Below are 12,212 nucleotides of genomic sequence, written 5' to 3'. Positions count from 1 at the left end.
CCAAATTTCCCCTTTTCCCCCCAAAAATCCACGAATTTCCCCCAAAATTCCATTTTAAATCCCAAATTCCCACATTTTCACCCCAAAATTCCATTTTCACCCCGAAATTCCCATTTTAACTCCCAATTCCCCATTTGCCCCCAAAATTCCCATTTTCCTCCTAAAATTCCCCTTTTCCCCCAAAATTCACATTTTAACACCAAATTTCCCATTTTCACCCCAAATTTCCCCTTTTCCCCCAAAAAATCCCCGTGTTTTCCCCCAAAATTCACATTTTAACTCCAAATTCCCATTTTTACCCCAAAAATCCCCACATTTTCCCCCAACATTCCCATTTTGACCCCAAATTCCTCATTTTCACCCCAAAAAATTGGGGTGAAAAATTTCTCATTTTGGGCCCAAAATTCCCCATTTTGACCCCAAATTCCCCACTTTGACCCCAAATTACCACATTTTCCCCAAATTCCTCATTTTTACCCCAAATTCCCCATTTTGACCCCAATTTCCCCCATTTTGGCCCAAAATTCCCAATTTTGATCCCAAATTCCTCACTTTGACCCCAAATTCTCCACTTTGGTCCCAAATTCCTCATTTTGACCCCAAATTCCTCATTTTAACCCAAAATTCCCATTTTCAGCCTAAATTCCCTAATTTGATCCCAAATTCCCCATTTTGACCCCAAAATCCCCATTTTGGCCCCAAATTCCCCATTTTGACCCAAAATTCCCCATTTTGATCCCAACTTCCCCATTCTAACCCCAAACTCCCAACTTTGACCCCAAATTCTCCAATTTTTCCCCAAATTCCCCATTTTGACCCCAAATTCCCCACTTTGACCCCAAATTCCCCACATTGACCCCAAATTCTCCATTTCGGCCCCAAATTCCCCAACTTTCCCCCAAAATCCCCATTTTGACCCCAAATTCCCAACTTTGATCCCAAATTCCCCATTTTGATCCAAAATTCCCAATTTTGGCCCCAAATTCCCCATTTCAGCCCAAATTCCCCATTTTCACCCCACATTCCCCAATTTTCCCCCAAATTCCCCATTTTCACTCCAAATTCCCCATTTTGGCCCCAAATTTCCCACTTTGACCGAAAATTCCCTATTTTAACCCCAAATTCCCCATTTTGACCCCAAAATTCCCCACATTGACCCAAATTCTCCATTTTAACCACAAATTCCCCATTTTGACCCCAAACTCCCCATTTTTCCCCCAAATTCCCCACTTTGACCCAAAATTCCCGACTTTCACCCCAAATTCCCCAACTTTGATCCCAAATTCCCCATTTTGACCCCAAAATTCCCCATTTTGACCCCAAATTCCCCAATTTTTCCCCCAAATTCCCTATTTTCACTCCAAATTCCCCATTTTGACCCAAAACTCCCCATTTTGACCCCAAATTCCCCACTTTGACCCCAAAATTCCCATTTTAACACCAAAATTCCCCATTTTTACCCCAAATTCCCCAGATTGACCCCAAAATTCCCATTTCGACCCCAAATTCCACAATTTTTTCCCCAAATTCCCCCATTTTAACCCCAAATTCCCCATTTTGGCCCCAAATTCGCCACTTTGACCCCAAATTCCCCATTTTGACCCCAAAATTCTCCATTTTCCCCCAAATTCCCCAATTTTTTCCCCAAATTCCCCAATTTTTTCCCCAAATTCCTCCTTTTACCCCAAAATTCCCCATTTTGACCCTAAATCCCCCTTTTTCCACCCCAAAATTCTCCCTTTTAACCCAAAAATTCCCCATTTTACCCCAAATCTGCCATTTTCAGCCCAACTTGGCCATTTTGGCCCAGTTTTGACCCAAAATTTTGCTCCCATTTTGGCCCAAAAATGAACATTTTTCCCTCAGAATTTTGCCCATTTCGATGGCCCGAATTTCCCAAAAATTCCCATTTTCACCCCAAATTTCCCCTTTTCCCCCAAAAATCCCCGAACTTTTCCCCAAAATTCCCATTTTCAGCCCAAAATTCCCATTTTCCCCAAAAAATCCCTGTGTTTTCCCCCAAAATTCCCATTTTGACCCAAATTCCCACATTTTTCCCCAAATTCCCCACTTGGACCCCAAAATTTCCCCACTTGGACCCCAATTTCCCCATTTTGACCCCAAATTCCCCATTTTGACCCAAAATTCCCCATTTTTCCCCCAAATTCCTCCTTTTACCCCAAAATTTCCAATTTTGACCCTAAATCCCCCTTTTTCACCCCAAAATTCTCCCTTTTAACCCAAAAATTCCCCATTTTCCCCCAAAATCCCCAATTTGACCCCAAATTCCCCATTTTGGCCCCGTTTTGACCCAAATTTCCCCATTTTAACCCAAAATTTAACATTTCCCCCTTCAAATTCCCCATTTTGACCACAAATTCCCAATTTTCCCCATTTTTGTCCCAAATTTAACATTTTTCTCCCCAAACTTTCCCATTTTGACCCCAATTTTTCCCGTTTTCACCCCAATTTTCGGTCCAAAATTTCACATTTTTCTCCCCTCAATTTCCCATTCCCCCCCCTCCCCGTTTTCCCCCTTTGCTCCCAAAATTTGCCCATTTTCCCCCCAAATTTCCCATTTTCCCCTAAAATTCCCATTTTCACCCCAAATTTCCTGTTTTCACCCCAAATTCCCCACTTTGACCTCAAATTCCCCATTTTCACCCCAAATCCCCACATTTCCCCCCCAAAATTCCCATTTTCACCCCAAATTTCCCCTTTTCCCCTAAAAATCCCCACATTTTCCCAGAGAAATTCCCATTTTCCCCCCAAAATTTCTCCTTTTCCCCCAAAATTCCCATTTTCACCCCAAATTCCCACATTTTCCTCAAAAAATTCCCATTTTCACCCCAAAATTCCCATTTTCACCCCAAATTTCCCCTTTTCCCAAAAAAATCCCCACATTTTCCCCCAAAATTCACATTTTCACCCCAAATTCCCCACTTTGGCCCCAAATTCCCCATTTTTTCCCCAAATTCCCCAATTTGGCCCCAAAATTCCCCATTTCGACCCCAAATTCCTCATTTTCACCCCAATTTCCCCCATTTTGGCCCAAAATTCCCACTTTGATCCCAAATTCCCCACATTGACCCCAAATTCTCCATTTCGGCCCCAAATTCCCCAATTTTTCCCCAAATTCCCCATTTTCACCCCAAATTTCCCCATTTTGGCCCCAAATTCCTCTGTTTACCCCAGAATTCCCCATTTTGACCACAAATTTCCCCCTTTTCACCCCAAAATTGCCCCTTTTAAACCAAAATTTCACCATTTTACCCCAAAATCCGCCATTTTCAGCCCAACTTGGCCATTTTGGCCCCGTTTTGACCCAAAATTTTGCTCCCATTTTGGCCCAAAAATGAACATTTTTCCCTCAGAATTTTGCCCATTTCGATGGCCCGAATTTCCCCAAATTCTCCATTTCCACCCCAAATTTCCCCTTTTCCCCCCAAAAATCCCCGAACTTTTCCCCAAAATTCCCATTTTCAGCCCAAAATTCCCATTTTCCCCCAAAAAATCCCTGTGTTTTCCCCCAAAATTCCCATTTTAACTCCAAATTCCCACATTTTTCCCAAATTCCCCACTTTGACCCCAAATTCCCAACTTTGGCCCCAAAATTCCCCATTTTTACCCCAAATTCCCCAATTTTTTCCCCAAATTCCCCATTTTAACCCCAAATTCCTCCTTTTACCCCAAAATTCCCCAATTTTCCCCAATTTCCCCAGTTTGATCCCAAAATCCCCACTTTGACCCAAAATTCCCCAATTTTTCCCTAAATTTCCCAAATTTTTACCCAAATTCCCACATTTTGACCCCAAAATTCCCCACTTTGATCCCATATTCCCCATTTTGACCCTAAATCCCCCTTTTTCACCCCAAAATTCTCCCTTTTAACCCAAAAATTCCCCATTTTACCCCAAAATCCCCAATTTTGACCCCAAATTCCCCATTTTGGCCCCGTTTTGACCCAAATTTCCCCATTTTAACCCAAAATTTAACATTTCCCCCCCTTAAAATTCCCCATTTTGACCACAAATTTCCCATTTTTCCCATTTTGCCCAAAAATTAACATTTTTCTCCCCAAACTTTCCCATTTTCACCCCAATTTTTCCCGTTTTCACCCCAATTTTCGGTCCAAAATTTCACATTTTTCTCCCCTCAATTTCCCATTTTTCCCCTCCCCATTTTCCCCCTTTGCCCCAAAATTTTCCCATTTTCACCCCAAATTTCCCATTTTCCCCTAAAATTCCCATTTTCACCCCAAATTTCCTGTTTTCACCCCAAATTCCCCACTTTGACCTCAAATTCCCCATTTTCACCCCAAATCCCCACATTTCCCCCCAAAATTCCCCATTTTCACCCCAAATTTCCCCTTTTCCCCTAAAAATCCCCGTATTTTCCCCCAAAATTCCCATTTTCACCCCAAATTCCCCACATTTTCCTCCAAATTCCCCATTTTCCCCCAAAAATTCCCACATTTTCCTCAAAAAATTCCATTTTCACCCTAAAATTCCCATTTTCACCCCAAATTTCCCCTTTTCCCAAAAAAATCCCCACATTTTCCCCCCAAATTCACATTTTAAATCCCAAATTTCCACATTTTCCCCCAAAATTCCCATTTTCACCCCAATTTCCCCCAAAATTCACATTTTCACTCCTAATTTCCCATTTTTCCCTAAAATTCCCCATTTTCACCCCAAATTTCCCCTTTTCCCCAAAAAATCCCCGTGTTTTCCCCCAAAATTCCCATTTTCACCCAAAATTCCCATTTCCCCCCAAAATTCCCATTTTCACCCCAAATTTCCCATTTTCCCCCCAAAATCTCCGTATTTCCCCCCAAAATTCCATTTTAACTCCCAATTCCATATTTCCCCCCAAAATTCCCATTTTCACCCCAAATTTCCGATTTTCCCCCAAATTTCCCATTTTCACCAAAAATTCCCATTTTCCCCCCAAAAATTCCCATTTTCATCCTATCCCCTTTTCCATAAAAATCCCCGTATTTCCCCCAAATTCCCCATTTTCCCCCAAAAACTCCCATTTTCCCCCAAAATTCCCATTTTCACTCCCAATTCCCCATATTTTCCCCAAAAAAATCCAGTTTTCCCTGAAAAATTCCCATTTTCACCCCAAATTCCCACTTTTTCCCCCAAAATTCACATTTCACTCTCAATTCCCAGATTTCCCCCAAAATCCCCATTTTGACCTAAATTTCCCCATTTCCCCCAAAATCCCCATTTTGATGCCAAATTTCCCTTTTTTTCAAAAAATTCCCACATTTTTCCCCAAAATTCCCATTTTCACCCCAAATTCCCCATTTTCACCCCAAAAATCCCCCAATTTCCCCCCAAATTATGTTTTCACCCCAAATTCTCCACATTTTCCCCCAAAAATTCTCCAAATTTCCCCCAAAATTCCATTTCCCCCCAAATTTCCCCTTTTCCCCAAAAAATCCCGTGTTTGCCCCCAAAAATTCCCATTTTCACCCCAAAATTCACATTTTCCCCCCAAAAATCCCGTATTTTCCCAAAATTCACATTTTCATCCCAAATCCCCATATTTTCCCCCCAAATTCCCACATTTTCACCCCAAAATTCCATTTTCCCAAAAAAATCCCCTTATTTTTCCCCAAAATTCCCATTTTGACCCCAAATTTCCCCTTTTCCCCAAAAAATCCCTGTTTTCCCCCAAAATTCAGATTTTCACTTCAAATTCTCACATTTTCCTCCAAAATTCCCATTTTGACACCAAATTTCCCCTTTTCACCCCAAATTTCCCCTTTTCCCCAAAAAAATCCCCGTGTTTTCCCCCAAAATTCCCATTTTCACCCCAAATCCCCACATTTTCCTCCAAATTCCTCATTTTACCCCCAAAATCTCCGTATTTTCCCCCAAAATTCCCATTTTAACTCCAAATTCCCCAATTTCCACCCAAAATTCCCATTTTCACCCCAAATTTCCCCTTTCCCCCCAAAAATCCACGAATTTTCCCCCAAAATTCACATTTTAAATCCCAGATTCCCCATTTTGCCCCCAAAATTCCCATTTTCACCCCAAATTCCCACATTTTGCCCCAAAATTCCCATTTTCACCCTAAAATTCCCATTTTCACCCCAAATTCCCACATTTTGCCCCAAAATTCCCATTTTCACCCTAAAATTCCCCATATTCCCCTAAATTCCCATTTTCACCCCAAATTTTCCCTTTTCCCCCAAAAAATCCCCACATTTTCCCCCAAAATTCACATTTTAAATCCCAAATTTCCCCTTTTCCTCCTTTTGCCCAAAATGTTTGTTTTTCCCCAAAATGTTCGTTTTTCACCCCAAAACGGCTCCTTTTGCCCAAAATGTCATTTTTTTCCCCAAAATTCCCGTTTTCACCCCAAATTTCCCCTTTTCCTCCTTTTGCCCAAAATGTTCATTTTTTTCCCCAAAATGTCATTTTTTTCACCCCAAACGGCTCCTTTGGACCCAAAATGTTCATTTTTCACCCCAAAACATTCGTTTTTTCCCCAAAATGTCATTTTTTTCACCCCAAAATGGCTCCTTTCCCCCAAAACGTTAATTTTTCACCCCAAACGGCTCCTTTTGCCCAAAATGTTCGTTTCTCACCCCAAAACGTTCCTTTTACCCAAAATGTCATTTTTTTCCCCCAAAACGGCTCCTTTTGCCCAAAATGTCCGTTTTTTACCCCAAACTGGCTCCTTTCCCCCAAAATGTTCATTTTTCGCCCCAAAATGGCTCCTTTTGCCCAAAATGTCATTTTTTTCCCCCAAAATTCCCATTTTCACCCCAAATTTCCCCTTTTCCTCCTTTTCCCCAAAATGTTCATTTTTCCCCCCAAACGGCTCCTTTTGCCCAAAATGTCCGTTTTTTACCCCAAACCAGCTCCTTTTGCCCAAAATGTTCATTTTTCACCCAAAACGGCTCCTTTTGCCCAAAATGTTCGTTTTTTACCCCAAACCGGCTCCTTTTGCCCAAAATGTTCATTTTTCACCCCAAAATGGCTCCTTTTCCCCAAAATGTTCATTTTTCACCCCAAACCGGCTCCTTTTGCACAAAATGTTGGTTTTTTCCCCCAAAACGTTTGTTTTTCCCCAAAATGTCCGTTTTTCACCCCAAACGGCTCCTTTTGCCCAAAATGTCATTTTTTTCACCCAAAACGGCTCCTTTTGCCCAAAATGTCATTTTTTTCACCCCAAATTCCCACATTTCCCCCCAAAATTCCCATTTTCACCCCAAATTTCCCCTTTTCCTCCTTTTGCCCAAGATGTTCGTTTTTTCCCCAAAATGTTCGTTTTTCACCCCAAAATGTTCGTTTTTGCCCAAAATGTTCATTTTTCACCCCAAAACGTTCGTTTTTGCCCAAAACGTTCGTTTTTCACCCCAAAATGTCATTTTTTTCACCCAAAACGGCTCCTTTTGCCCAAAATGTCATTTTTTCCCCCAAAATTCCCGTTTTCCCAAAATGTCATTTTTTCACCCCAAAATGTTCATTTTTGCCCAAAATGTCCGTTTTTCACCCCAAAATGTTCGTTTTTTCCCCAAAATGTCATTTTTTCACCCCAAAACTGCTCCTTTTGCCCAAATGTCCGTTTTTTCCCCCAAAATTCCCGTTTTGACCCCAAATTCCCCATTTTCCCCCCAAAATTCCCATTCTCACCCCAAATTTCCCCTTTTCCCCAAAATGTTCGTTTTTTCCCCAAAACGTTCATTTTTCACCCCAAGATGGCTCCTTTTCCCCAAAATGTTCATTTTCACCCCAAAACAGCTCCTTTTTGCCCAAAATGTCATTTTTTTCACCCAAAACGTTCGTTTTCCCCAAAACGTTCGTTTTTCACCCCAAAACGGCTCCTTTTGCCCAAAATGTCATTTTTCCCCCAAAATTCCCATTTTCAACCCAAATTCCCCATTTTCCCCCCAAAATTCACATTTTCACCCCAAATTTCCTCCTTTTTCCCAAATGTTCGTTTTTTTTCCCCAAAATGTTCATTTTTCACCCCAAAATGGCTCCTTTTACCCAAAATGTCATTTTTTTCACCCAAAACGGCTCCTTTTGCCCAAAACGTTCGTTTTTCACCCCAAAACGTTCATTTTTTTCCCCAAAATGTCATTTTTTTCACCAAAAACAGCTCCTTTTGCCCAAAATGTTCTTTTTTCCCCCCAAAATTCCCGTTTTCACCCCAAATTTCCCCTTTTCCTCCTTTTGCCCAAAATGTTCATTTTTCCCCCCAAAACGGCTCCTTTTGCCCAAAATGTTCGTTTTTCACCCCAAAACGTTCCTTTTGCCCAAAATGTCATTTTTTCACCCCAAACGGCTCCTTTTGCCCAAAACGTTCGTTTTTCACCCCAAACGTCTCCTTTTGCCCAAAACATTCGTTTTTCACCCCAAAACGTTCGTTTTCCCCAAAATGTTCGTTTTTCACCCCAAAACGTTCGTTTTCCCCAAAATGTTCATTTTTCACCCCAAAACGGCTCCTTTTGCCCAAAATGTCATTTTTTTCCCCCAAAATTCCCGTTTTCACCCCAAATTTCCCCTTTTTCCTCCTTTTCCCCAAAATGTTGGATTTTCACCCCAAAACGGCTCCTTTTGCCCAAAATGTTCATTTTTTCCCCCCAAAACGGCTCCTTTTGCCCAAAATGTTCGTTTTTTCCCCAAAACGTTCATTTTTCACCCAAAATGGCTCCTTTTCCCCAAAAGGTTTGTTTTTCACCCCAAAACGTTCCTTTTGCCCAAAACGTTCGTTTTTCACCCCAAAACATTCATTTTCCCCAAAATGTCATTTTTTTCACCCAAAACGGCTCCTTTTGCCCAAAATGTTCTTTTTTCCCCCAAAATTCCCATTCTCACCCCAAATTTCCCCTTTTCCTCCTTTTCCCCAAAATATTCATTTTTTTCACCCAAAACGGCTCCTTTTCCCCAAAATGTCTGTTTTTTACCCCAAAACTGCTCCTTTTGCCCAAAATGTTCCTTTTTTCCCCAAAATGTTCGTTTTTCACCCCAAAACGGCTCCTTTTGCCCAAAATGTCATTTTTTTCCCCCAAAATTCCCGTTTTCACCCCAAATTTCCCCTTTTCCTCCTTTTACCCAAAATGTTCATTTTTCCCCCAAAACGTTCGTTTTTGCCCAAAATGTTCATTTTTTTCACCCCAAAACGTTCATTTGCCCCAAAATGTTCATTTTTCACCCCAAAATGTTCGTTTTTTCCCCAAAACGTTCATTTTTCCCCCCAAATGTCTCCTTTTGCCCAAAATGTTCATATTTTTCCCCAAAATGTTTGTTTTTCCCCCCAAAACGGCTCCTTTTGCCCAAAATGTTCATTTTTCACCCCAAACCGGCTCCTTTTGCCCAAAACGTTAATTTTTCACCCCAAAACGGCTCCTTTTGCCCAAAATGTTGTTTTTTCGCCCCGATCCAGGCGGTTCCCGCTGGCGGGGGCTGCGCCCCGGGGACGACACCGGGACCCTGCGCATGGGGGACCTCGAGGCGGCCGCCTGAGCCCCGGCCACGCCCACCAAGATGGCCGCCGGTACACCCAGACCACGCCCACCAAGATGGCCGACAGACAACGTGGAGACCACACCCCCACCCCAAATGCTGCCGAGACCACGCCCCCAAAGATGGCTGAACAACTCGCAGGCCACGCCCCTAAAATGTGGGTGGCCACGCCCCCCAAGATGGCTGACAACACGCAGGCCACACCCCAAAAATGGCATCCAGGCCACGCCCCCAAGATGGCCGACAACACGCAGGCCAAGCCCCCAAAATGGCATCCAGGCCACACCCCAAAAATGGCAGACAAATCATAGGCCACGCCCCTAAAATGGTGCGGAGGCCACGCCCCAAAAATTGCAGACAACTCGTTGGCCACGCCCCCAAAAAAGGCATTGAGGCCACACCCCCAAAATGGCTGACAACTCTCAGGCCACGCCCCTAAAATGGTGCAGAGGCCATGCCCACAATATGGCTGACAACTCTCAGGCCACGCCCCTAAAACGGTGCAGAGGCCACGCCCACAAGATGGCGACCAGCTCAAAGGCCACGCCCACAAATGATGCAGTGACCCCGCCCACAAGATGGCCAACAGTTTTCAGGCCACACCCCGAAATGATGCTGAGACCACACCCCCAAGATGAGCACAAATCCCTAAACCACGCCCACAAAATGGCCTCCAGGCCACGCCCCCAAGGTGGCTGACAACACAGAGGCCACGCCCCCAAATTAGTGCAGAGACCACGCCCCCAAGATGTGGTGGCCACGCCCCCAAAATAGCATCAAGGCCACGCCCCCACATGCAGATGACACAAAGGCCCCGCCCCCAAATGGCGCCGAGGCCACGCCCCCAAATGGCTGAAAAAATAAAGGCCACGCCCCCAAAATGGCCGCAGGTGTTGAGGCCCCACCCCCAAAATGGTGGAAGTGGGCGGGGCCCGGCCGAGGCAGCCAATGGGGATTGGTGGATCTGATGGTGCCGTGTCCTGATTGGTCTGATTGGGTTTGGGGGCTATTTATGCAAATGAGATGCTAATGAGGGGGTTTGGGGAGTCCCTGGAAATGTTTTTGGAAGTTTTTAGTGGGAAATTTTGAGGTGGTTTTATGCAAATGAGATGCAAATTAGGGCCGTGGGCGAATCCTCGGAGGCACGCTGGGGTTTAGTGGGCATTGAGGCCCTCTTATGCAAATGAGATGCTAATGAGGGGCCCCGAATGGCCTCATGAGGGGCCCTGTGGGGACCTGGGGCTGTTTTAAGGAGCATTTATGCAAATGCGATGCAAATTAGCGGTGCGGGGAGGGCGCCTGTGGGGGGGTTGGGGACGTTTGGGGGGAAATGAAAGTGTTTTTATGCAAATGAGATGCTAATGAGGGGCACAGGACAGTTACCTGATGGGTCTTGGAGGTGTTGGGGGAGGGTTTATATGCAAAGGAGATGCAAATTAGGGCTTGCAGGGAGGGTCTCTGGGGGGGTATTGGGAAAGCCTGGGAGAAATGAATGCGATCTTATGCAAATGAGATGCTAATGAGGGCCTGTGGATGGTCTGAGCAGGGGTCCTGGGGAGATTTGGGCATTATTTATGCAAATGAGATGCTAACGAGGGCTCTGGGAGAGCTGCCTGTGAGGGCTGAGCAACTTAATGGCTTCTTATGCAAATGAGAGGATAATGAGGGGGCACAGGCTGGGTCCTGGAGGCATCTGGGGGCTCTTCAGAAACACGCATGCAAATGAGATGCAAATTAGGGATGCATGGAGGGACTCGGGGGTTTGGGGTTCCTGGATCCGGATCCGCCGGGTTTGGGGTTCCGGGATCCGGGATCCACCGGGTTTGGGGATTCTGGATCCGGATCCGCCGGGTTCCAGGATCCAGGATTTGCTGGGTTTGGGGTTCCTGGATCCGGATCCGCCGGATTTGGGGTTCCTGGATTTGGGATCCGCCGGGTTTGGGGTTCCTGGATCCGGATCCGCTGGGTTCCGGGATCCGGGATTTGCTGGGTTTGGGGTTCCCGGATCCGGATCCGCCGGGTTTGGAGTTCCTGGATCCGGGATCCGCCAGGTTTGGGGTTCCGGGATCCGGATCCGCCGGGTTTGGGATTTCCTGGATCCGGATCCGCCGGATTTGGGGTTCCTGGATCCAGATCCGCCGGGTTTCGGGTTCCTGGATCCGGGATCCGCTGGGTTTGGGGTTCCTGGATCCGGATCCGCCGGGTTTGGGGATTCTGGATCCGGGATCCACCGGATTTGAGGTTCCTGGATCCGGATCCACCGGGTTTGGGGTTCCTGGATCCTGGATCCGCCGGATTTGAGGATATTGGATCCGGATCCACCGGATTTGGGGTTCCTGGATTTGGGATCCGCCGGGTTTGGGGATTCTGGATCTGCTGGATTTGGGATTTCCCAGATCCGGATCTACTGGATTTGAGGTTCCTGGATTTGGGATCTGCCAGGTTTGGGGTTCCTGGATCCGCCAGGTTTGGGGTTCCCGGATCCGGGATCTGCTGGGTTTGGGGTTCCTGAATCCGGATCCGGGATCCGCCGGGTTTGGGGATTCCGGATCCGCCGGTTTTGGGGTTCCCGGATCCGGATCCATCGGGTTTGGGGTTCCTGGATCCGGGATCCGCCGGGTTTGGGGTTCCTGGATCCGCTGGATTTGGGATTTCCCAGATCCGGATCCGCCGGGTTTGGGGTTCCTGGATCCTGAATCTGCCGGGTTTGGGGTTCCT

The 12,212-nt window shown here is 45.4% G+C and overlaps 1 protein-coding gene across 1 annotated transcript in view; it reads left to right on the top strand.

Moving 5' to 3' along the window:
* The window catches only part of LOC129134435 (uncharacterized), a 52,570-nt gene extending 42,116 nt beyond the window's left edge, over nt 1-10,454 (top strand). Inside the window, exon 7 of the mRNA XM_077172786.1 lies at nt 9,415-10,454. Coding sequence (XP_077028901.1) covers nt 9,415-9,494 — 80 coding nt within the window. The 3' untranslated portion in view covers nt 9,495-10,454. The remainder of the gene's footprint in view (nt 1-9,414) is intronic.
* Nucleotides 10,455-12,212: the final 1,758 nt, after the last annotated feature.

This window comes from Agelaius phoeniceus, assembly GCF_051311805.1.
Source record: "Agelaius phoeniceus isolate bAgePho1 chromosome W unlocalized genomic scaffold, bAgePho1.hap1 SUPER_W_unloc_1, whole genome shotgun sequence".
NCBI lineage: Eukaryota > Metazoa > Chordata > Aves > Passeriformes > Icteridae > Agelaius > Agelaius phoeniceus.
The sequence above is the reverse complement of the archived record's forward strand: the minus strand, read 5'-3'. Positions and strand labels throughout refer to the sequence as shown.